Raw genomic sequence first — 26600 nt, 5'->3', positions numbered from 1 at the left:
CGCAGTGGATGAGTCCATCCCCTTCCAAGTCGAGAGCGATGCATCCGACTTCGCCCTAGCCGCCACCCTTAACCAGGAGGGGAGACCGGTGGCCTTCTTCTCAAGGACCCTACAGGGCCCTGAGATCCGACACTCGTCGGTCGAGAAGGAGGCCCAGGCGATTGTGGAGGCGGTACGACGCTGGAGGCACTACCTGGCAGGCAAACGATTTACCCTCCTTACCGACCAACGTTCGGTCGCTTTTATGTTTAATAACAAGCTGAGGGGCAAAATCAAGAATGACAAGATCTTGAGGTGGAGAATCGAGCTCTCCACCTACGATTATGATATCTTGTACCGGCCAGGTAAGCTGAACGAACCCCCCGATGCTCTGTCACGAATTACATGCGCCAGCGCGCAAAGTGATAGACTTCAGACCCTCCACAACGACCTCTGCCATCCCGGGGTCACCAGACTTTACCACTTCATTAAGGCCCGCAACCTGCCCTACTCCATCGAGGAGGTCAGGACCATAACCAGGAACTGCCAGACCTGCGCCGAGTGCAAACCGCACTTCTTTAGGCCGGACAGAGCAAGCCTGATCAAGGCCACCCGCCCCTTCGAGCGCCTGAGCATCGACTTTAAGGGGCCCCTCCCGTCCTCTGACCGTAATGTGTACTTCCTCAACATTGTTGATGAGTACTCCCGTTTCCCCTTTGCCTTCCCCTGCCCAGACATGACCAGTACCACGGTCATTAAATGCCTGAACGACCTCTTCGCCTTGTTCGGGTTCCCAAACTATATACATAGTGACCGGGGCTCCTCTTTCATGAGCGAGGAACTCCGTCAGTTCCTACTAGCGAGAGGTATTGCAGCAAGTAGGACCACCAGCTACAACCCCCAAGGGAACGGCCAGGTGGAAAGAGAGAACGCGACGGTATGGAAGGCCGTCCTCTTAGCCTTAAAGTCTAAGGGCCTCCCAACCTCCCGCTGGCAGGAAGTCCTCCCGACAGCGCTGCACTCCATCCGGTCACTACTTTGCACTGCCGTTAACGCCACCCCCCATGAACGAATGTTTGTTTTCCCCAGGAAGTCGACTACGGGAACCACTCTACCAACCTGGCTGACCTCTCCGGGGCCCGTCTTGCTGCGAAAGCACGTGAGGGCCCATAAAACAGACCCCCTGGTCGAAAGGGTGAACCTCCTGCACGCCAACCCCCAGTACGCCTACGTGGCTTACCCAGACGGGCGGGAGGACACTGTCTCCTTACGAGACCTCGCACCCTCGGGCACTCCGGAGACACCACCTTTACCCCCCCCCACCACCCCCCCAATTCCAGCCCAGGTAGACGGCATGCCGGAACCCCACGAGCCTTCGCCGACCACGCAGACACCAGCACTAACACCGGATAATGCAGCACCGCCGCTGCGACGATCGGAGAGGCTTACGAGGCCTCCGGACAGACTGACATACCAGAACTGGTAGTACACTTCACCCCGCCGGACTCAAATCTAAACAAGGGGTGAATGTGGTAAACCACTTTATCGTTACACTATAGTTATCACTGTTGTATTGTTATCACCGTTGTATCACGATACGAGGTCGCCTCTTGTCGCGCTGTTATACCTGGGCTGACCACCTCCGACTCCGCCCATGGCTCCACCTACCTGCCCAGGTATAAAGGTAGTCGACTGGCTGGTATTCCTCCTTGTTGGACCCGATCACCCACGAGGGTGGGCTCTGTTATTTAGTCAATAAAAACCTTTAGTTACGTTCCTAACTCGTCGCCTTTTATTGGACGAATTGATAGGTATATCAGGTGGTAAATTGCGAGGAGGAAAGTCTCAGGCTACAGGACGATATTAACGTGTTGGTCAGATGGGCGGAAAAGTGGCAAATGGAATTTAACCCGGAAAAATGCGAGGTGATGCATTTTGGACGGTCAAATAAGGCAAGGGAATACACAATGGGTGGTAGGGCCCTAGGAAGTACAGAGGGTCAGAGGGACCTTGGTGTACATGTACATAGATCCCTGAAGGCAGCGGAGCAGGTAGATAAGGTGGTTAAAAAGGCATATGGGATACTTGCCTTCATTAGCAGAGGCATAGAATATAAGAGTAGGGAGGTTATGATGGAGCTGTACAAAACGCTGGTGAGGCCACAGCTGGAGTACTGTGCGCAGTTCTGGTCGCCTCACTATAGGAAGGATGTGATTGCTCTGGAGAGGGTGCAGAGAAGATTCACCAGGATGTTACCTGGGATGGAGCGCCTTAGCTATGAAGAGAGACTCTACAGGCTGGGGTTGTTTTCCTTGGAGCAAAGGAGGCTGAGGGGGGACCTGATTGAGGTGTACAAAATGATGAGGGGCATAGATAGGGTAGATAAAGAGGAACTTTTCCCCTTAGTAGGGGGGTCAATAACAAGGGGGCACAGATTCAGGGTAAGGGGCAGGAGATTTAGGGGGGATTTGAGGAGGAACTTTTTCACCCAGAGGGTGGTTGGAAGCTGGAACTCACTGCCTGAAAGGGTGGTAGAGGCAGGAACCCTCACAACATTCAAGAAGCATTTGGATGAGCACTTGAAATGCCATTGCATACAAGGCTATGGACCAAATGCTGGAAAATGGGATTAGACTGGACAGGGATGGATGGGCGGCGCAGACACGATGGGCCGAAGGGCCTCTTTCTGTGCTGTAAAACTCTATGACTCTATGACTCTATTACCACGGCTGAATAACTCTCATGATCTAAATCACAATATAGGTGGAAGGGTCGAGTGGGATCTGATAATCCGAGGGCAGGGGCTGTTATTAATTCCTGTTTAAGGGCCCTATATGCTTCCACCTGCTCCGTCTCCCATTCTATCTTATCAGTGGCGGGTCTCCCCCCTTTAACTAACCGTTGAATCGGCTCTGCTTTCCCTGCAAAGTCTGATATAAAATTCCTGCAGTAATTAAATAGTCCCAACACTTTCCTCACTCCCCGGACGGTCACTGGCCTTGGCATGTCTTTTATGGCTGCCTTTTGTTCCTGCGGGAGTGCCTTATACCCCAGGCTAACTTCGTGCCCTAGATACTTTACTTTGGACAGTCCAACCTGTGCCTTTTTGGGTTCATTTAAAGCCAGCATTCTTAAGTGTCTGGAGGGTGGCTAGTAACGCTCCCATGTGTCCTTTGGCATCCTCTGATGCAATCATTATGTCATCGACATATTGGAGTAGGGCGCTCTGGTACTTTGATAGGTCTAACTTGTCTAAGGCTTGACTCAGTACACGGTGGAATATATTTGGACTATTGTGGAACCCCTGTGGGACCCTGGTCCATGTATACTGTCTATCCCTGACAGTAAAGGCGAATTTCCCTTGTGATTCCTCTGCCAATGGTATGGACCAGAACCTGTTCGCTATATCCAAGACTGTAAATATTTTAAAGTCTGGTTTCAGACCATTAAATAGCTTATTCAATACGGTCTACACAAATTTGCATAACCAGAATTTCACCGTGGCCACAATGAAAGTCTGGTTTTAACTCCAATTCAATCCAGATCAAAAATTTTTTTTTTAAACTAACCAGTATCACTTGGAAAAGAAAGAAACCATAGCCACATTAACAAAGAAACAATTACCCATGCCTTGTAAACATTCAAATTCATTTTCTTCCAGGCACATTGGCAACTGTGACTTCAAGGCTGAAGCTTATCTTTTGTAAAACAATTAACAAACTTAAAACAACACACGCTTGTCCATCCTTCAAGACAAGTCTTCAATGGGTTAAACAGCTTTTAGCTCTCTGTACAAAAGAGTGGGTGGAGCTAAAACACAACAGACATTTTTTTTTTTAAGGACAGACTTTCAGACAAACGGAATACTGTAACTTCTTAAACATCCATAGTCAGGAAAACTTTCACACTTTAATCACACACTTTCACACAAACTGAGATCCCAGCATTTTTTAAGGTTCCTTTCACTCAGCAATCTTGTGTTTTATTTGTTTCAGCACAGACGTTAATAACTTCCGTGACGGTAAAACTTTAGGTTTCTCTTTCTAAACCATCCCAATCAACCTCCTCACTATCATTCCTTCCACTATGCACTGACTTTGTCTTCATTACAGCGGCACACTTGGTGCCTACCTTTTTCAACTGTTCCACTTTTTCCCTCTCCCGTGTGGCCCCAATCTTACACATTTTTCAGGTGGCCCTGACAAAGAACCACTACAGTTTTCTCCTCCTTATTCTTGCTCTCCTTACTCCACCATTCTTTCTGTCGGTTGGGAACCCATTCAGGATCCCACCTTCCTTTCCCATTCTTTTTATTACCTTGTCATCATATCCCTTTTTTTTACCATCTTTTCCTTAACTTTCTCATACTTATCGCGCACAAATTCATATGGCAAGTTATGTTACGCCGTCCTGTTTGTCCGTCGATTTCTTTCCCAGCCATTTTCTAGCCACTCGGGCATTTCCGTGAGGTTTTCTCACTTCCCTTGGGTCTTTTTATCCCGCCCCATCGGAATTTCCATTATCTGATACTATCGTGTACAAATTCATACAGCAAGTTACCTTATGCCCTACTGTTGTCCGTCGATACCTATCGCGTACAAATTCATACGGGAGTTTAGATCTTTTGGCGTCCTTTTTGTTTGCCATCCTTTTAGGGTGGATTTGCTAGTTCCCCCCTCATTTGCTACCTCCAGGAATCCCCCAGACCTTCAGGGACCTTTCCCTGCTTACGCGGTTTTAACTCCGCCTAGATTGGATTTTCCCTATATCCAATCCTATGTAACCCGAGCTCCTCAACTTATTCAGACATTTTCATTTCTACAATGTCCTAGCATGCACCCAAGTTGCTTTACTCACGTATCCGGACTCCGCCTCAGATTCGTTAGATCTCCGGCCCTGGGCTTCGATACGAGGAGACAATGTCTCTACTCAGCCCGTCCGGTAGATCCTGCCGACTACGCCAAGTTGTAAGGGTAAACCGGGAGAGCTTCTTCTTCCCGAGACGGACCCTCTGATATAAAGGATCGATGTCCGCCTTATTCTCAATCAATCATTCGGAGTACGGAGGTTCATTCAGTAAAGCAACTTTATTTACAAGTCGACTCATCCTGGGATGAATGCTCCCCGATCGCTGAAAATCTCCTGCCTTATATACAGGTTTTGTTCTGAGTCGTGGCTACTGTTTGCAATTAGGTGCACTACACGTATACATTTCTTTCATTATACAGTTGGCTTTGGGTGCAAATTCTTGTGACCTGTGTGCATTGGTCTTGTGACCCCATACATTATCTCTCAATACATTCCTCAGTTAGTGATTCGCGGTTTGTGCACTTTGGCCACATTACACCTAACTTTCCTTCTGTTCATAACCATTCCTTATATGGTTGGAAATACGCTCTGTTCCTTAATCCCCTCATTTTAGCTCTTTTTAACCCTTTCATTGGCTCTGGGTTTATTTGTTTTTTTGCCTCTCCCCGATTACGTGGCTGCGTGGGGAGGGTAGCGAAGTGTCTAGTCATGATGCACCAGCCATGTTGGTCAGTATGGCTAAGTATCACACATTTACCCACCAAGCAATCAGGGTATGATGGAAAGCTCTGTGCTTAGGTTTGTTAAGGACTTAAAATGTGAACAGCATTGATTTTAAAGGGAAGGCTGCAATATCTTTCCAAGTGCTAGCTGGATGAAAGAATATTTTAAAACTAATCTCTAATTGCACTAACAGTTTTTAAATTTTGTTTAGTAGGTGAAGCGCCTAAACCCACAGTGCAGAATATCACCAAGGTTAAAAAAAAGACAAACGAATACAAGGTTAATTAGGAAGTAATCATTAGGTGATGCCAAACTGGGTTTTAAAAGCTAGTAGGAGGAAGGAAAGACTGAGTAACATAAATATAGACATTTTAATTCCTCTCCTACTCACCAATAAAGGATGTAAGTACATACTGGTAGTTGGAAGATAATTTTACTAAAATGGACAGCCCACAAAAGAAACAGTAGTGGAAGAATAGATTTAGTCTTATGTATTAAATATTGTACTAGAGAGGAATAGAAGTAGCTATCCTGAGTCTAGGAAATGTACAGCATCCTTGGCATTTAGAAAATTGAATGGCTATCCATTTTAATCAATCTGTGAAAGAAAGATTGTACTAACGAATCAAAGAATTATCACTGCTAATAGAGACTGCCGGTCAGCAATTTAGGAAACTACAGTGTACCGTGAAATAAGATTTTGAATGTGAATTTCATCTGTCAATTGAACATGTATTGCTCGGTCTGGAGGACTATTACTCCAGTTAGATAATGTTCTGCTGAATTATATCCTTGAGTTTTGTTATTCCATGTGATTTATTAACTGACTTGAAAATAATTATTTGGGATTGAAGGTTTTTCCCCACAGGACCTACTTAATTACCTCATGAATACAGTTGTTTTGTGAGCTAACACTTGTAACTAAATATTGAAAACTCTCCCTCCTTATTCTATAAACCCTACCATCATAAACCTCTCACAGTAAGATGGTTAATGGACATATTGAGGCTATAATTATTTCAACTTTACAGACCAATTCAACAATAAAGTTACTATTATGAAAGTTCTTTAATCCAAATCCTGTTCTTCCTTTTATCATTTATTGAATCACATCCATGGTATATTGTAATTTCAACAACAACTTGCATTTATATAGTGTCTTTAATGTTGGAAAATGTCCCAGGACGTTTCATAGGTTTGTAATCAGACAAAGATCAACACTGAGCCAAAGAAGAAGATATCAGGAAGGGCAACTATAAGCTTGGTCAACATAAGAAGCCAGCATTGGAGGCCTGCATAAGGTTATAGAGAGGAATTTGAACACACGGATGAGAATTTAAAATTTGAGGCATTGGTGGACCAGGAGCCAGTGTAGGTCAGTGCACACAGGGGTGATGGATAAGCGGGACTTGGTGCGGGTTAGGCTACAGGCGGCAAAGTTTTGGAGGAGCTCAAATTTATGGAGGTTGGAAAATGGAAAGCTGACCAGGAGACCATTGGAATAGTTGAGCCTAGAGATGACAAAAGCATGAATGAAAGTTTCAGCATCAGATGAGCTGAGGCAGGGCAATACCATGGGGATAGAAGTAGGCAGACTTTGTGATGGAAAGGATATGGTGTTAGAAGCTTAGCTCGGGGTTAAATAGGACGGCGAGGATGTGAACAGCCTGGCTCAGCCTGAGACAGTGGTCAGGGGGTGGGGGGAATGGCATTGGTGGCGAGGGAACAGAGTTTTTGGCGGGAGCAAAGACAATGGTTTTGGCCTTCCCAATTTTTAATTTCCTCTCCTATAATGGTCTGGGTTTTTTTGGTTAATGTAGATGGTTTGGGAAAAGCTCTTCAAGGAGAGAAAGTATGACGATGTTTGTTGTTTAGCTGATGGGAGTAATTTCAGAGCTTGAAGCTGTCACCAGCTTTATCATTTATTTTGCCACAATCTATCCCTGCTGTCACTTGTATAATAGTTTGGTATGTTTGATTGTATTGCTCCACTTCGCTTCTTGGATGTTTACCTACCTCAAAAGCTTCTAATAATACTCAGTTGACATATGTACTGTACCTCTGCTGTTGGAACACAAACTGAGTTATTTTTGTTTTAGGATAGTTACGGCTATCTTGGTCCAGTCATTCTTCATGCTCCTGTTCCATTAAGATTTGAATTCAGTTGGCTTATGCTGATCTTCTAACAGATTTTTCATTGCAAGTTAAAGTGGCAAATTACTGTAACTGACAGTACAAATAACTAGCCCTGACATGTCAAACACTTGACTCCAATCACTGCAGTTAAGAGGGAATCCACAACGAGGTTAAACTTTAGGCTCAAACATTAACTGATGACTGGCTTCAAATGCAGCTCTATATTAATGCGGTGTTAAAGTTTATAATGGGTTCTAGCTTTGAGTCAAAATAGTTACAAGCCCCCATGTGGAATTCAAAGTGGCTATGGAGTGTATCGGCGCAAAAGAAAATTTCAGTTTTTGTGAATTACAAACATAGAAAAATAGGAGCAGGAGTAGGCCACTCGGCCCTTCGAGCCTGCTCCGCCATTCAATATGATCATGGCTGATCCTCTATCTCAATACCATATTCCCGCTCTCTCCCCATACCCCTTGATGCCTTTTGTGTCTAGAAATCTATCTATCTTCTTCTTGAATATATTGAGTGACTTGGCCCCCACAGCTGTCTGTGGTAGAGAATTTCACAGGTTCACCACCCTGAGTGAAGAAATTTCTCATCTCAGTCCTAAATGTCCTACCCCGTATCCAGAGACTGTGACCCCTCGTTCTAGACACCGACCCCCCAGGGGAAACATCCTCCCTGCATCCAGGCTGTCTAGCCGTCAGAATTTTATACTTTTCCACGAGATCCCCTCTCATTCTTCTAAACTCTAGTGAATACAGGCCTAGTCGACCCAATCTCTCCTCTTACGACAGTCCTGCCATCCCAGGAATCAGTCTGGTGAAGCTTCGCTGCACTCCCTCTATGGTAAGTATATCCTTTCTTAGGTAAGGAGACCAAAACTGCACACAGTATTCCAGGTGTGGCCTTACCAAGGCCTTGTATAACTAGTAAGACATCCTCTTGCAATGAAGGCCAACATACCATTTGCCTTCCTAACTGCTTGCTGCACCTGCATGTTTGCTTTCAGTGACTGGTGTACAAGGACACCCAGGTCCCTTTGTACATCAACATTTCCCAATCTATCACCATTTAAATAATACTCTGCCTTTCTGTTTTTCCTACCGAAGTGGATAACTTCACATTTATCCACGTTATACTGCATCTGCCATGTATTTGCCCACTCACTCAAATTGTCTAAATCGCCTTGAAGCCTCTGCATCCTCCTCACAACCCCACCTAGTTTTGTGTTGTCAGCAAACTTGGAAATATTACATTTAGTTCCCTCATCCAAATCATTGATATATAGTGAATAGCTGGGGCCCAAGCACTGATCACTGCGGTACCCCACTAGTCACCGCCTGCCACCCCGAAAAAGACTCATTTATTCCTACTCTCTGTTTCCTGTCTGTTAACCAATTTTCAATCCATGCCAGTATATTACCCCCAATCCCATGTGCTTTAATTTTGCACACTAACCTCTTATGTGGGACTTTATCAAAGACCTTCTGAAAATCCAAATACACCATATCCACTGGTTCTCCCTTGTATATTCTACCAGTTACATCCTCAAAAAACTCCAGTAGGTTTGTCGAACACGATTTCCCTTTCATAAATCCATGTTGAATTTGTCTAATCCTGTTATCACATCCTTTATAATAGACTCTAGCATTTTCCCTACTACTGATGCTTGGCTAACCGGTCTGTAGTTCAGTTTTCTTTCCCGCCTTTTTTAAATAGTAGGGTTACATTTGCCACCCTCCAATCTGCAGGAACTGTTCCATAATCAATAGAATTTTGGAAGATGACAACCAATGCATTCACTATTTCCATGGCTACCTCTTTCAGTACTCTGGGATGCAGATTATCAGGCCCTGGGGATTTATCGGCTTTCAGTCCCATTAATTTCCCCAGCACTTTTTTTTAACCAATACCAATTTCCTTCAATTCCTTCTTCTCACTGGACCCTTGGTTCCCTAGCATTTCTGGGAAGTTATTTGTGTCCTCTTCCATGAAGACAGAACCAAAGTATTTGTTTAATTGCTCTGCCATTTCCTTGTTCCCCATTATAAATTCTCCCATTTCTGACTGCAAGGGACCTACATTTGTCTTTGCTAATCTTTTTCCTTTTACGTACTTGTAGAAGCTTTTACAATCCGCTTTTATGTTCCTTGCCAGTTTACTCTCATACCCTATTTTTCCCCTCTTAATCAATTTCTCGGTCCTTTTTTGCTGAACTCTAAATTGCTCCCAATCCTCAGGCTTGCTAATTTTTCTAGCAACTTTATGACTCCTCTTTGGATCTAAATACTATCCTTAATTTATTTTGTTAGCCATGGTTGAGCCGCTTTTCCTTTTGTGTTTTTGTGCCAGAAAGGAATGTATAACCGTTGCAATTCATGCATTTGTTCCTTAAATGTTAGCCATTGCCTATCCACTGTCATGCCTTTTAATGAAGCTCTCCAATCTATCATAGCCAACTCACTCCTCATACCTTTGACGTATTTAAAATGTATATTTAAATAACCAAGGGAAACATTTTAGGTATCAGAATTTTACGGTAACCAGTGCTAGTAGTTTTACCATTGCTTCTGAAAGATTATGGCCCATATTTTCCGATCGGAGGTTTCCTGCGTGCAGAGGCCTCCGATCTGGAAAAAAAAAAAAAAAAAAAATCTATGGACTTACCCTAGAGCTCCCGAGGTGCATATACTTCCGATGCTGGGCCTCTCCAACTCTAAATGCGCAGGGCCCACGTATCCCAGAGGAACATGCGGTTCGCAAGCATCCCTGGGATCACGTGGGCCATGGGGAGCCAATAAAAGGGAATCTCCCTTCATACACTTGACAGATAGACCTGTCAAATATATGAATGGAGATCACCCCAAAAACACAAACATTAAATACATTTTTAAAATGAGTTGAAATTACAATAAATATTTTAAACAAAAATTTTATTTTTTGAAGTTTTTTTTTTACAGGGCTAAAAATAAACTTACCTTTTTTCTTAAAGTATTTTAAAATGAAGAATTAAAAAAAAAAAAAACTTTTTTTCAACTCTTATGCTGGTAAAAGCAGGCCTTACGCCTGCTTTTACCAGCGTAAGGTTTTTAAGGGTTTTCTGCGGGCGGAGGTTCTGCAGAAAGCGGAACTATCCGCCTGCAGAGGCCCTTCTCTAGGGCAGGCGTCCGATCTGTCAAGAGCATTTGGTGTTCTCACTGGTGTTTAGAAGATTGAGAGGGGATCTCATCGAAACCTATAAAATTCTGTCAGGCCTGGACAGACTAGATGCTGGAAGGATGTTCCCGATGGTCAGGGAGTCCAGAACCAGGGGTCATAGTCTAAGGATAAGGGGTAGGACATTTTGGACTGAAATGAGGAGAAATTTCTTCACCCAGAGAGTGGCGAACCTGTGGAATTCTCTGCCACAGAGGGCGGTGGAGGCCAGTTCATTAAATATATTCAAGAGTTGGATATATTTCTTAAGGATAAAGGGATCAAGGGCTATGGGGAGAGGACAGGGTACTGAATTTGAATGATCAGCCATGATCTCATTGAATGGCGGAGCAGGCTCGGAGGGCTGAATGGCCTACTCCTGCTCCTATCTTCTATGTTCCTATAACAAAAATCTATCGATTTCAGTCTTGAACATTTCAATTGGCCCAGCATCCACAGCCTTTTTGGATGAAAAAAGTTCCAAACTTCCACTACTCTTATGAAAAAGTGCTTCCTGATTTCACTCCCAAATAGCCTAGCTCTAATTTTAAACTTATGCCCCCTTGTTCTGGATTCACAGAGAAAATAGTTTCTCTACCCTATCAAATCCTATTATCATTTTAAACACCTCGATTAGATCAACCTTCTAAACTCAAGGGAATGCAACCAACTTTATGCAACCCAGCCTCACTTTAACTCTAAACCTTGGTATAATTGATAAATCTGCATTGTACCCCTCTAAGGCCAATATATATTTCCTGAGGTTCGATGCTGAAAGCAGTACTCCAGATGGTGTCCAGCCAAGGCTCTGTACAATGGTAGCATCGCTTCTGTAATCCAACCCTTTTGAGATAAAGACCAACATTCTATTAGCCTCTTTGATTACTTATATTCACATTCAATGAGAATACCTTCTGTAGAAGCTGATAGTGATGTGAATCTGAGGTTTGGGTAGAGCTAATTTTGCAACTCCTGGAATAATACCGACTTAAAAAATTGAACAAACAGGAATGTTGCGTCAGAACTGGGTGGTGCAATAAAGGTTTCATATAAAATGCAAAGATGGCTCATGACTGACATTATAAACAAATTTACTGGATTGGTTATTGATTCTGGTAAATAGTTTATTATGTGGGACTTCATTACTGTCTTTGAGTCCAGTATTCATTAGCTTTATAAGTGTAATAAGTGTAATCTTAGGGTATGAAATAAAGACCATACCCTATGCTTCTTCATTTCCCCCCCCCACCCATAAAAATCCTTATTTTTTGAATAAAGGATAAGATCAGAAGTATATAAAGGCATTTGGTGATTAACCATAATTAGTGTTAAAATACTGTTAGCAAACAAGTTTCTTCGCATAAAAGAAAACCAATACCCATGTGGAGAACTTGTTTTCTTTAACCATATTTTTGCATGCAATCTGCAGTACAGTAATTATCTTTTATTATAGAAGTATATAAATGTGATACACACCAGTTCCATTATTCAAATTTTGTTTAATAGCTGTTAAAGTTATAACTCATTTAACAGTAAGGACCATTCTGATACCACAGAAGTTTAATACACAAGGAAAAACTGTACAGATACAGAACAAAAACATAGTATTCACAGATGCAGAGAAAACATATACGTATTCACATCTCTGTTTACAGAAACTGCTGACTAAATCCTGGTCTCAAAAACATTTACCATGGCCTAATGGAACGATTTGTATGAGCAAGCTTAATCCTATTGCGATCAAGAAAAGTAATCTCCTGTCCACATAATATCTCATCCACTTAATGCTTCTTATTCAGAATTCACACCACAATTATGCAGAAGGGCTATATAATTAATAGCACATATAATGTCACACCATACAATTTTAATCTAGGCTTTAAATTGCAACTATGTTTTATTGGGTTCAATACTAGGGACATAATTGTGATTTAAAACAAAGATTGTAAGAAATGTGCAACTTAAAAAAAAAAAAAAATTCCAAGATGCAGCAGTATTACATGGTCTATGTGCTCCCACCTAACCATGATGTTAAATGCAAGAAACCAGTACGAAGTTTAAAAAAAACTATTAGCCACATATTGCCTTATAAAAATAGGCTTCTGTTGAGGAGAGGCCTACTTTAAATGCAGATATCTTCCATTATTATGGCTTGCTTTATTGCCTGTTTTGACCAACACATAACATTTGCTGAATCTTTGGTTAATGTCACACAGCACAGGCTTATTTTTCTGTTGATGTATAATGATGATGATCTGATCATCACAGTTAAGAGGCCTCTTGCTCAGTAAGTAGTCTCCATTTTACCAGTAAAAATTCCCAACGTGTACCTATATGATCATTCATCTGAGCTACACACATATTAAAAGAAGCCTTATCTTTGCAGTGCACTTCATTAAAACCTCTTTTTGATTCTACACAATTCAGTTTTGAGTCCATTTTGAGAACTTTGATTGTTGGTACGTATCTTAAGCACCATCCATCATTCTCAACTACTCAGCAGTCTCATTTTTACTTCAGCTTAGCTCAAAGCCTGCCGCTGATTCAATTGCATAAAGTAATTTACTCCTCATAAGATTATCATCATAAAACTCTGGAAGTTTCAGAAGATTCATGCAAGTACTGGCTGTGGGTAATCGCTCCAGGTCAGCACCTCCATTGTGTATACAAAACGCTGGATATAGTTCCTAAAGACAAATTAAAAATGGGGTTAGACTATCTACAAAAAAAACAACTTTGTCCATTTACAAAAACAATTACTGTATAACAGTTTAAAAAAAAATGCAATCCAAGCTAGTTTTCCTTTGAGATCCTCAAAAAATGCTCCTTTTAGGTGTAGCCAGAGTACGAATATGAAGCAAGATTATAATTTAAACTCAGTCAAGACTTTGCTCTAGTGTTTTTAGCTGAAACATCCTAACATTTTCAGGGGAGCACTAAAAGATTCAAAAAATTAAAATTCAAAGCCTATTACATGTTTAGAAAACCTTGAATAAATGTTCAGATAAGTTGTATAGCAAAGTGAAATTTGAGATCACTTATCTATATAATGTTCCAAGTTACTTTAGCTTCATCTGTCAAGTAAGCATGTTATTTACAAGAATCCAATTTGGTCCTTTCCTAACAATTGAAGCTAGAGCAACTGGTTACTTCAACCGTGAAAATTAGTAAGACAGATTTGGATGAGGATGGCCATTTGACCCATTCTAGTTCATCCATCCAGATAGATCCTAGACCTCCCCCCACCTGATGAAGGTACACAACGTGTGCGTTTGTGTGTGTAAAACAGCTTCTTAACATTAGTCCTAACCATCCTGACTTGGAAATATATTGTCATTCCTTCATCGGCGCTGGGTCAAAATCATGGAACTCCCTCCTTAACAGCACTGTGGGAGTACCTTCACCACAAGGACTGCAGTGGTTCAAGGCGGCAACTCACCACCATCTTCTGCAGGGCAATTAATGCTGGCCTTGCCAACAACACCCAACGAAAAAAAACCTTTGACTTTTACTAATTTGAAATTGTTAATTTTTAATGGGAATATCACTAGTGTTCTGGACTTAACTTTTCCTTATGGTTTACAAGATAAGCTCTCAAGGCCAAAAAAACCCAAGCTTCCACGGTATTTCCTCAACTTAGTCCTTAGAACATAACATAGGAAATAGGAGGAGTAGGCCATACAGCCTCTCGAGCCTGCCCCGCCATTCAATAAAATCATGGCTGATCATCCATGTCAATTCCACTTTCCCCCCCGATCTCCATATCTCTTAATTTCCCCTGGAGTCCAAAATTCTAGCTCGGCCTTGAATATACTCAAAAGACTCAGCATCCACAGCCCTCTGGGGCAGAGAATTCCAAAGATTCACAACCCTCTGAGTGAAGAAATTCCTCATCTCAGTCTTAAATGGCCTACCCCTTATCCTGAGACTATGCCCCCTAGTTCTAGACACGCCAGCCAGGGGAAAACCTCTCTGCATCTACCCTGTCAATCTCCTTCAGAATCTTGTATGTTTCAAAGAGATCACCTCTCATTCTTCTAAACTTCAGAGAGTATAGGCCCATTCTACACAATATCATAGGACAGCCCTCTCATCCCAGGAATCAATCTCGTGAACCTTCGTTGCACCACCTCCAAGACAAGTATATCTTTCCTTAAATAGAGACCAAAACTGTGCACAGTACTCCAGGTGTGGTCTCACCAAGGCCCTGTACAATTGTAGCAAGACTTCCTTATTCTTATACTCCAACCCCCTCGCAATAAAGGCCAACATGCCATCTGCCTTCCTTATTACTTGCTGTCTTTGTGTTTCTTGCACGAGGGCACCCAAATCTCTCTCTCAACACCAACACTGAAAAGGTTCTCGCCATTTAAAAAATATTCTAGTTTTTCTATTCTTCTTACCAAAGTGAACAACCTCACATTTCCCTACATTATACTCCATCTGCCATGTACTGCCCACTCACTTAGTCTGTCTATATCCCTTTGCAGACTCTGTTCTCCTCACAGCTTACTGTCCCACCTAGCTTTGTATCGTCAGCAAACTTGGATACATTACCCTCGGTCCCTTCATCTAGGTCATTACAGAAAACTTTGGTTTATCCGGAGGTTGTATGTCCGGAAACCTCGATCTACCGGCAGAAATCAGGAGCCGTTTCGTTAGGTTTTTTTTCTTCTTGTGGCTTTTTTCCCCCCAACTGTCAGGCTCTGGAAAATCTCTCTGAAGCTGTTGCTAAGCTACAGAGACGCTTCCAAGGTACGGGCCGACTGTTGGAAGCTGTTGCTAAGCAACAGTGTTTGTTGTCAGATACGGAGATGAAAACCTCCGTATGCTTCAACATTAACGCTGGTATGTCCGGCAGTTTTGATAGATCGGCAACAGCTCGGTCCCGTCGGTGCCGGATATAACAAAGTTTCCTGTAATAGATTGTAAATAGCTGAGGCCCCAGCACTGATCCTTGCAGCACCCCACTAGTTACAGCCTGCCAACCTGAAAGACCGTTTAATCCTACTCTTTGTTTTCTATCCATGCTACTACATTACCCCCAACCCCATGAGCCTTATCTTGTGTAATAGCCTTTTATGTGGCACCTTATCAAATGCCTTTCAGAAACCCAAATATACTACATCCTCTGGTTCCCCTTTTTCTACCCTGCTAGTTACATACTCAAAAGACTTTGGAACAGTAACTTAGTGGTAATGTCACTGGGCTAGTAATCCAGGGGCCTGGACTAATGATCCAGAGACGTGAGCTGGGGAATTTAAATTCAGTTAATTGAATAAATCTGGAATAAAAAAGCTAGTATCAGTAATGGTAACCATGAAACTATCGGATTGTCATAAAAACCCATCTGGTTCACTAATAGGGGAGGAAATCTGCCGTCCTTACCTGGTCTGGCCTATATGTGACTCCAGACCCACAGCAATGTGGTTGACTCTTAACTGCCCTCTGAAATGGCCTAGCAAGCCACTCAGTTGTACAAGAATGAAACCGGATGGATCACCCAGCATCGACTTCGGCTCCTGACGCGGCAACGGCCCAGTCGACCCTGCAAAGCCCTCCTCAGCAACATCTGTCACACAGACTAGTCAACAACACTCAGAGAATCATACCTTTCAGCCAATGTCCCAAACTCCTCCAGCACTATCCCTGGGTATGTCCTGTCCCACCGGCAGGACAGACCCACCAGGGGTGGCAGCACAGTGGTATACAGTCGAGAAGGAGTGGCCCTGGGAATCCTCAACATTGACTTTGGATCCCATGAAGTCTCATGGCTTCAGGTCAAGCATGGGCAAAGAAACCTCCTGCTGATTACCGTCTTCACACGGAGAACACCCTCCATTGTGTTGTGTAGCACTACCACCGTGTTAAATGGGATAGATTCGGGATAGATTCAGGACAGATCTAGCAGCTCAAAACTGGGCATCCATGAGGCGCTGTGGGCCATCAGCAGCAGCAGAATTGTATTCCACCACAATCTGTAACCTCATGGCCCGGCATATCCCTTACTCTACCATTACCATCAAGCCAGGGGACCAACCCTGGCTCAATAAAGAATGTAGAAGTGCACCAGGCATACCTAAAAATGAAGTGCCGACCTGGGGAAGCTGCAACACAGGACTACATGCATGGTAAAAAGTGAAAGCAGCATGCTATAGACAGGGCAAAGTGATCTCTCAACCAACGGATCAGATCAAAGCTCTGCAGTCCCCTGCCACATCCAGTCGTGAATGGTGATGGATCATTAAACAACCAACGGGAGGAGGAGGCTCCATGAATATCCCCATCCTCAATGATGGTGGAGCCCAGCACGTGAGTGCAAAAGGCTGAAGCGTTTGCAACCATCTTCAGCCAGAAGTGCCGAGTGGATGATCCACATCGGCCTACTCCTGAGGTCCCCACCATCACAGAAGCCAATCTTCAGCTAATTCGATTCACTCCACGTGATATCAAGAAATGGCTGAGTGCACTGGATACAGCAAAGGCTATGGGCTCTGACAACATCCGGCTATCGTGCTGAAGACTTGTGCTCCAGAACTAGCCGCGCCTCTAGCCAAGCTGTTCCAGTACAGCTACAACATTGGCATCTATCAGACAATATGGAAAACTGCCCAGGTATGTCCTGTCCACAAAAAGCAGGACAAATCCAACCCGGCCAATTACCGTCCCATCAGTCTACTCTCAATCATCAGCAAAGTGATGGAAGGTGGCAGCAACAGTGCCATCAAGCGGCACTTACTCACTGACTTAGAAGTATATCGCCGATCCTTCATCGTCGCTGGGTCAAAGTCCTGGAACTCCCTACCTAACAGCACTGTGGGAGTACCTTCACCACACAGACTACAGCGGTTCAAGGCGGCGGCTCACCACCACCTTCTCAAGGGCAATTAGGGATGGGCAATAAATGCTGGCCTCGCCAGTGACGCCCACATCCCAAAAACAAATTTAAAAAAAATCCTCTGGTTCTCATTTATCTATCCTGCTAGTTACATCCTCAAAAAGCTCTTAAAATTTGTCAAACACAATTTACCTTTCCTAAAACCATGTTGACTCTGCCTAATTATGTTATGATTTTCTAAGTGCCCTGATGCCACTTCCTTAATAATAGATTCCAGCATTTTCCCTACGACTGATGTCAGGCTAACTGGCCTGTAGTTCCCCTGTTTTCTCTCTCCCTCCTTTCTTGAATAGTGGTGTTTCATTTGCTACCTTCCAATCCGCTGGGACCGTTCTAGAATCTGGGGAATTTTGGAAAATAAAAACCAATGCACCCACTATTCCTGCAGCCATCTCTTTCAGAACCCTAGGATGTCGGCTTTTAATCCCATTAGTTTCTCCAGTACTTTTTCCTCTACTTATATTAATTATGTTAAGTTCCTCACTCTCATTAGACCCGTGGTTCCTCACCATTTTTGGTACGCTTTTTGTGTCTTCTACTGTGAAGACAGATACAAAATATTTGTTTAACGTTTCTGGGTCTTAGGGTGGGTGGGTATCAACCGTATGGTGATTCTTTGTATTGCCTCTGGGGCCTGAATGTCTTGTTAATCAGAATGGATAGTACTCAGGATGTGGTTTGACAAGTGCTCGTAATAGATCATGTTTATCATATATAACATCTTCCATACAGTTAAATTGCTTCTTTTTTTCCTGATTTGTGGAAGATTTCTGGAAATTGTGTGAAACCACCACATAAGAAAGCACGGAATGAGAGGACATTCACCCATTAAGACCACTCCTTCCGGACCATACACCAATCTACTCAATCATGAATTCTATCGCCTGATGTAAAATCCGCATCACCAGGGCACCCTTAGACAGTGGTCCCTCTGCAAATGTCAGAAAAATGGACTTACCTGAACTGGTTAGCTGGATGGCAGATAATCTTAAAGTTAATTTACTACCTGATGAATTTAAGATTTTGGCAAAAGGAAGAAAATATGATTAAATAAAAACAATGAGAGCGCAAAGACTTGAAGGAGGACTTCCATCTGAAGTTTCTGATACTAGAAAGCAGTAGCTTTTTGAGGGCTAGTAATGGGACCATAAGAGTGTACAGCACATATGGAGGCCATTCAGCACATCATGTCTGTGCCGGCGCCTTTCTAAAGCTATCCAAAACAAATCCCTCTGCCCTAGACTTGTCCCTATAGCCCTGTATCTTTCTGTGCTTTAAATGTTTATCAACTCTTCCCTTTAAAGATATTGGGCTAAAAATTCAGTTTGGGGCGCCAAGCTCGCCTGGGCGCCGGAATTACCGCTGCGCGCGGAGCCACTTGCGCCATCGGGATATTCAGTTTCTGCGCCCCGAATGGAAGCGGGCCGCTAAACGAGGCTTCCCGCGCCCCGCTTGGGGCGCTGAAACTGAATATCGGCGCGCAAAGTGCTGCAGCGACACCCGCTGCGGCACGGCACGCTGCAGTACTGCAGGCCTTCCTCCCACTGTTAAGGGGGAGGTGCCTGCAACAGCGCGATCCCCGCTCGCGAGTGCCGGCAAATGAGCCCGGCACCAAGGAGAAGTGCCGGGCTCTCGGGAAACAGCCGGCAATGCCGCCGGGGGGGGGGGGGGGGGGGGGTGTAGGAGGCCGGGGACGGAGGTGCGGGCAGGCGGCCGCCGAAAAAGCGGCCAGCCGCACCTCCACCTTAACTAGCGCCACAGGTTGGCCCCTGTGTACCGGTCGCTATTTGCGGCCGGCGCGACCTAATATGGCGTTCGGGGCAGTAGCGGGGCGCTGCGCGCACCGATGACGTCATCGGTGGCGGCACAGTGCTACAGGCCAACGCTGCCATTAGCGCCCCGCTAAATATCGCGGTGGTTGCGGCCAGTGGCGCTAAAGCCTCTGAGTGGCCTCTTTGGGCGCAAACTGGTGGCGCAAGCAACTGAATTTCTAGGCCATGATGCGCTCTCTCTGCCTCAACAACTTCCTGTGGCAAAGCATTACATGCTCATATACCTGTATAATAAAGAAACTTCTCCTAGTTTCCATACTCTGACAATTTTAAATTGAAGACCCCTTCAACAACTCCCCAGAGGAAATAATTTTGCCTGTTTAGTGTATCAAAATGTTAAAAACCTATTAAATCTAAGCCTTCTATGCTCCAATTGTCCGAGTATTTCAGTCTCTCATAACTTAAGTTGAGCAGAAAAATGCCAGGAAGGGGCAACCACATGGGCAGAACTGGTTGCAATGATTAAACAAGACTATTGCATTATTGCACAATTTGCTTATTTAGCTATGTATAGAACCACTGAACAAAGACCATTTGTAGAAGAGGAAGGTGGTGTGTCTCCAAACACGTATTATCAGTTCCTTGGTGGCTGCTACAGCCCAATCTCTTGGTGATAAACAAGCTCATGTTTATCTAATTGAATGTGAAAGATTAGTTTTATATTAATTTATCAAACTCAGCAAAACTGTTTTATGCACATTGTTGAATGAAATATGTAACAAAAATATTAAGGTTCCATTTACAGCTAAGCATCACTATGCAATTACAGCAAAAATGGCTATATTTCTTCAGTTCAACAAAAACAGAATCTGCAAGGCAAAAATTGAAAGTGAACAATACCTGCAGCTACAGTTTATACAGACTGATTAGGGATTCTAGATTTGCCACAACATCCTGCAGCTCCTTAGCCTTTAAAACCGACATGACTCCTGCTCAGATAGCGTCTTAATTCTTGTAAAAAGGATCATAAAACTCGTGTAAAATTAAATGATACTTCACAGAAATTTGCAGTTGGCAGGGGTATTGTCAATTTATTCAGTGATCCTAATGTACAGCAGAGATTCAACAATTTAAGGCTGTGGTGAAATAGCCCCTTGAACTTTCCTAACAACCACCCATTTTTCTGCCTATTAACTTATCAAACCATCATTGCCTGCAGGCGGTGTTATTCTGGAACAGATGATTTTCTGAAAAAGATTTCAATCATCTTCTAAAATGGATTAGCATTGACAGTGCTATTTCTTTTCTAATGAATTTTTGGACATTTATTGCACTTAATTAAAGATAAGGCAGCATTAGTACAGGGCAAAGTCAAAGTGCAGCCTTTGAGCAGAATGCTTATCAAGCAATGAAACTGCGGGTGAAAATAAATGCAAGTAGTAACAGCTAAAAATGGATGGCTTAGAAGCTTTATACGCTTGGCAGATTGTGTTCTGATTCACATCACATTACTCTGGGCACTTCAGTCTCCTCAGTGCATAAATAAATCTGTCTATTTATATTACACATGTCCATCTAGCTGTGCCTTCTCTATATTAGAGGGTTGCATGACCTGTTTATGCTACCTACTCATCTTGAAGATGCTTTTGTTAATTCACTTCTGATTGAGAATTGTTGAGATGGAAAGTTAGTACCACAAAAGAAAAGCAAACTAGCGCCACAGAGTCTCAAATGGTTTACACAAGACACTTTTAAATTTGACACTTCTCTAGTTCAGACAATGGGAGAGCAACATTCACATTGATAAAACTGGCTCCCTTATATATGAACAGCAGAATTAGACTGATTTTTCCTTACATGATCTAAACTACAAAGCACCAAAAGTAAAACTAGCTACAGTAGCTCGCTGAACTGTACAAGACGAGGAAAGTTGCAGCCTGCTGAATTAACAGATCTCAGCTGGGGTGGGGTCAGGGAAGGACAATGGAAAGAGAAAGAAAAGCAAACTGCTGCATGCAGAGGTGTGCAGTACTCTTTCCTTAGCATTAGATGTTTCTAATGTAATTTGTAAGTATCTATATATACGGTTTGTCCGTTTGTCTCTGTCTGTCTGCTATACGCTCAAAAGTTAGAGCGTACCTACACGCATGTTATATCAAAAGAAAGCTTATCGTTAGGGGAGTCGAATAGGCGTATTTACTTTTTGGTCAGACAAAAATTGTTCGGACAGTATACAAAAAACGTTCAAAAATCCTCAAATATCCGCTTATTAGCGGTTGACCAATCCTACCTCTCATTAGCGTTGAGTGACGTGCTGGTTGACCAATCCTACAGTTCAGTGACCTGATGGTTGACCAATCGGTGCATCACGGGCGGGACCTAATCCTCCAGCCTCCCGAAACTTAGCCACCATTTCTTCCCCTCAAACTGCCGTTAGTCAGGTGAGTGGCGGCCATTACAGACCGGCCGGGCCTCAAGCTCAAAACATTTCTCTCTCTCCTCTTCCCTCTCTCTCCCTCCTTCCCCCTCTCTCTCTTGCCGTGAGTGCGGGACCGGCAAAACCAGGGCTTTCCAACCAGCCGTCCCCGACCGCAATCGGACACTGGAGTCCGCAACGAAAAGTGTTCCTCTGCCGCCCGGCCAACCGGGTCCAAACGCCCGCCGCGTTAACCATCAGCAGCCCCGGGCTCGCTTCGGACCGCTGGGCACCCGGCCTCCCGTTGTCGGACTGACTCCGTTCTGCTACCGAGGTGAGTCCGGCCGGGCCTGAGGCGCTAGCGACGGACAGGTGAGGCATGGAGAGAAATGAAAGGAGGGAGAGACATGCAGAGGGAGAGGAGAGGGAGAGAGAGAGAGAGAGGGGGGAGAGAGGGGAGCAGGGAGAGAGAGAGAGAGAGAGAGAGAGAGAGAGAGAGTGAGTGAGTGTGTCAGGGAGGGAAAGAGTGACGGAGCGGCAGTGCCCGGCCGTAAACTGCCCTGGCAACGCCGGGCCCCCTCAGCTAGTATATACAGGTAGACTATCCTTTATCCGAAAACCTCGGGACCAGCCGTGTTTCACTTTTCGAATTTCAGAAGGTATTTTATAAGACTGGGAAATTTGTCGGGGGTGGGGGTCGGCGTTGGGGGTCGGCGTCGTGCGCACGACTTACGCTGAACGAAAAAACCTTCGGTTTTTAGAGGGTTTCGGTTTTCGGAAGTTCGGATAAAGGGTAGTGTACCTCTATATCTCTATAAAGCGGTTTGTGTCTGTCGGTTTGTCTGTGTCTGTTATACACTCAAAATTTAGAGCGTACCTACACGTATGTTATATCAAAAGAAAGGTTATGATCAGGGGAGTCTAATAGGCGTATTTAATTTTTGGTCAGACAAAAATTGTTCGGACAGTAGACAAAAAACCTTCAAAAATCCGCTCATTAGCGGTTGACCAATCCTACCACTCATTAGCGTTGAGTGACGTGCTGGTTGACCAATCCTACAGTTCAGTGACCTGATGGTTGACCAATTGGTGCCTCACGGGCGGGACCTAATCCTGCAGCCTCCCGAAACTTCGCCGCCATTTTCCCCCCTGCTTTTCCTCAACAGCGAGCGGGGCAGCTGCGTCGGCCCACCGAGCGGGAGGAGAGTTGGAGTCACTCGGGCCGGGCCTCACAACCGCTCGGCCCGAGACACAGAGCAGGGGAGCGGCAGCTCTCTAAACTGCCCTGGCAACGCCGGGCCCCCCCTGCTAGTCTCCAAAGAGTCTTGGGCTAATCATTTCACAGGATACCAAAATGTGCCATAGATCTGAACATTCTAATTTGTGTGTGATGCATTTTATGCAACTCAAAGCTTGCAGAAATAAAATATTATAGTGAGCTAAAAGAAATGAAGTTTACTGTAACAAAATATCTTTATATTACTGGGGACAGATTGTAAGCTTCTCAGTTTCAACAGCTGGTTGCAAACTCAGCTTCATAAAAATGTATGTATGCTTGGTGAGCAAATGTATATAATTTGAAAAACGATTTCCATTTCTGGTTCTCAAATATTCAACCAGTCAAAACTGCTGGCAAACATAACACTCTTGACTATATGAACCGAGTTTCAAATCACAATATAATGTGAAAGGTCAAGAACTGTAAAGGCTAACAAGGATCAACTCAGTCAGCAGAATGCACACATTAGATAAGGACAATTTGGGCACTTTTATCTGGTAGTTATTTGCAAGTGATTAGTCAAATACTTCCTAATGTCAGCTATTTATTCTTCTCGCATTAAGTGATTACTATCTGGCAAATTCATCCTGTTTTATTGATTGGTGGGTATTAACTGGAAGGCCTATAACATCAGTACCACAGCAAGGAAGACCTTTACAGCTCAGTCCCAGGTTATCATGCTCTGGGTAAATAATTAGAAAAAGATATGCGTAGCACTGCAATGTAAAAATATAAAAGCTCAACAACAATTCACGACAGGGCATTTCAAACATCCCCTCAATATTACACAGAACTCAAGTTAGCTCACATTTATCATCTACAATTTACTGAAGTTAATTTTACTAAAATACTAGATTCAATAAAAATTATACAACGATGGAGTAAACTTTTGATATACATTAATGACTTGGGGGTACAAGGCACAACTGCAAAATTTTCACATGACACAAAACTTGGAAGTGTAGTGAACAGTGAGGAAGATAGTAAGACTTCAAGAGGACATAGACAGGCTGGTGCAATGGGTGGACACATGGCAGATGAAATTCAATGCAGAAAAGTGTGAGGTGATACATTTTGGTAGGAAGAATGAGACAATACATGCTAAATGGTACAATTTTAAAGGGGGTGCATGAAGAGACCGGGGGGGGGGGTTGGGGGGTGGGGGAGGGGGGGGGGGTTTGTACAAATATTTGAAGGTGGTAGGACAGGTTAACAAAGCAGTTAATAAAGCATATGGGATCCTGGGCTTTATAAACAGAAGCATAGGGTACAAAAGCCAGGAAGTTATGCTAAACCTATATAAAACACTAGTTTGGCTGCAGCTGGAGTACTGTGTCCAATTCTGGGCACCACACTTTACTGGAAGGATGTGAAGGCTTTGGAGAAGGTACAGAGAGGTTTACTAGAATGGTTCCAGGGATGAGGGAATAGTTACGTGGATAGACTGGAGAAGCTGGGGTTGTTCTCCTTAGAGCAGAGAAGGCTATGAGGGGGAAGAGAGAACACTTGCATTTCTATAGCGCCTTTCACAACCCCTCGATGTCCCAAAGCACTTTTGAAGTGTAGTCACTGTTGTAATGTAGGAAACATGGTAGCCAATTTGCACACAGTAAGCTCCCACAACAGCAATATAACATCAACCAGATAATCTGTCAAGGTCATGGGGTGACCTCTGCTGCACTTCTTCAGAATAGTGGCTGTGGGCTCTTTTATATCCACCCGAGGGGGCAGACTGGGCTTCGGTTTAATGTCTCAGCTGAAAGACAGCACCTTGGACAGTGCAGTGCTTCCTCAGTGGGTGCATGAAGGGAGACCGGGGGGGGGGGATGTTGGGGGGGGCAGTTTGTACAAATATTTGAAGGTGGTAGGACAGGTTAGGGTTAGGGCTATTGACTATTCAGCCTGGATTATGAGCTTAAGTCTTGAGTGGGACTTGAACCCACAACCTTCTGATTCAGAGATTAAAGTGCTACCCAAGGAACTCTGGCTGACACCTGCTGGTAATATCTTGTTTATGCCATGGCCAAAGCTGGGTACACCGTGCATTCCTTGCATACAGTGTTGCTGTGGTGTAGGGGAGGGGGAGCTAGCATTTTAAATACACTTGAGATTTGCAGCTGTGATTTCCTCCCCAAGAGGCAGGCGGGAATCTTGACCCTGGGAAAGGGGTGCACAAGTCCTGCCCGAACAAAATTGCACCATGGTAGGTGGTCAGAAGGGGTTTGATAAGTGTTTAAAATCATGAAAGGTTTAGACAGAATAAATAGAGAGAGACTTTTTCCACTGAATGTTCAATAACCCGAGGGCACAGATTCAACGTGATTGGCAAAAGGACCAAAGGCGAGATGAGGAAAAACTTTTTTACGCAACGGGTGGTTAGGATTTGGAATGCACTGCTTGATAGGGTGGTGGAAACAGATTCAAAAGGGAACTGGGTAAATACTTGGAGAAAAATTGCAGTTTATATTAATTATACAACCGAAGTGTGACAATCTAAAAACTTTGTTTATAAAACAAATGTATCCATTTGGGGATACTTCTTCCTTCCACTCAATTTTATTGCCTTCTCTCCTGAAGGCTGACATTGAATTGGAGTGTACAGTTCCTCAGCTACTGCAGCCGTCTAGTACCTCAACCAAACAGCCATTGTCCATGTGGGAGTCTAATCAAGGTGTCTTGGCAGGCTAGTCTGTCATGGATGAAATGTTGTAACTAGACCTGAATTGTGTCTTTGTTTGTACTTTCCAGAAGGGAATGGTGGTTGATTTTTTCCTCCTTCCTAGCTCAGGGATACTATAGCCAATTGTAGTGCCACAACATCCACCTCAGCTGAGATTAACCAGCGTAGCTGAAAACAGGAACTGAACCTTAGATCTTCCTGATGTGTGCATTTCAGTGCACACCAGGCAGTTCATTCACCCAGTGAACTCTTGGGGTTGCCCTATATTTATTTCTCCAAGATAAAACAAATGAGCTGGTCACGTCGGATCTGAATGAAGATGAAACGAGTGTAAGGCTGTTAGTTTAAAATGACACAACCAATATGAAAACACACCGGTTGTCATTTCAGGTGTAGACCTTTCAACAACCGTCTGTTCTCTCCACAGATGCTGACTGATCACAGAAATCCCAATCACAGAAACCCCACAGTGCAGAGAGAGGCCATTTCGGCCCATCGAGCCTGCACCGACACATATCCCACCCGATCCCCGTAACCCCTACACCAACACATATCCCACCCTATCCCTGCAACCCCACGCATTTAATCCCCCTAACACTAAGGGTCAATTTATCATAGCCAATCAACCTAACCCACACATCTTTGGAGTGTGGGAGGAAACCGGAGCACCCGGAGAAAACCCACGCAAACACGGGGAGAATGTGCAAACT

The 26600-nt window shown here is 43.9% G+C and overlaps 1 protein-coding gene across 4 annotated transcripts in view; it reads right to left on the bottom strand.

The window, feature by feature from the left end:
• Positions 1-12324: 12324 nt before the first annotated feature.
• The window catches only part of ube3c (ubiquitin protein ligase E3C), a 173819-nt gene continuing 159543 nt past the window's right edge, over positions 12325-26600 (bottom strand). For 3 of the 4 annotated variants that reach the window (XM_085987546.1, XM_085987544.1, XM_085987545.1), the window contains exon 24: positions 12325-13532. In XM_085987546.1, coding sequence (XP_085843672.1) covers positions 13362-13532 — 171 coding nt within the window. In that variant the 3' untranslated portion in view covers positions 12325-13361. The remainder of the gene's footprint in view (positions 13533-26600) is intronic. The other variant, XM_085987548.1, reaches the window with a different exon arrangement.

Source organism: Somniosus microcephalus, chromosome 5 (assembly GCF_052327205.1).
Source record: "Somniosus microcephalus isolate GS21.2 chromosome 5, FLI_Smic_1.0, whole genome shotgun sequence".
In the NCBI taxonomy this organism is placed as follows: Eukaryota; Metazoa; Chordata; class Chondrichthyes; order Squaliformes; family Somniosidae; genus Somniosus; species Somniosus microcephalus.
The sequence above is the reverse complement of the archived record's forward strand: the minus strand, read 5'-3'. Positions and strand labels throughout refer to the sequence as shown.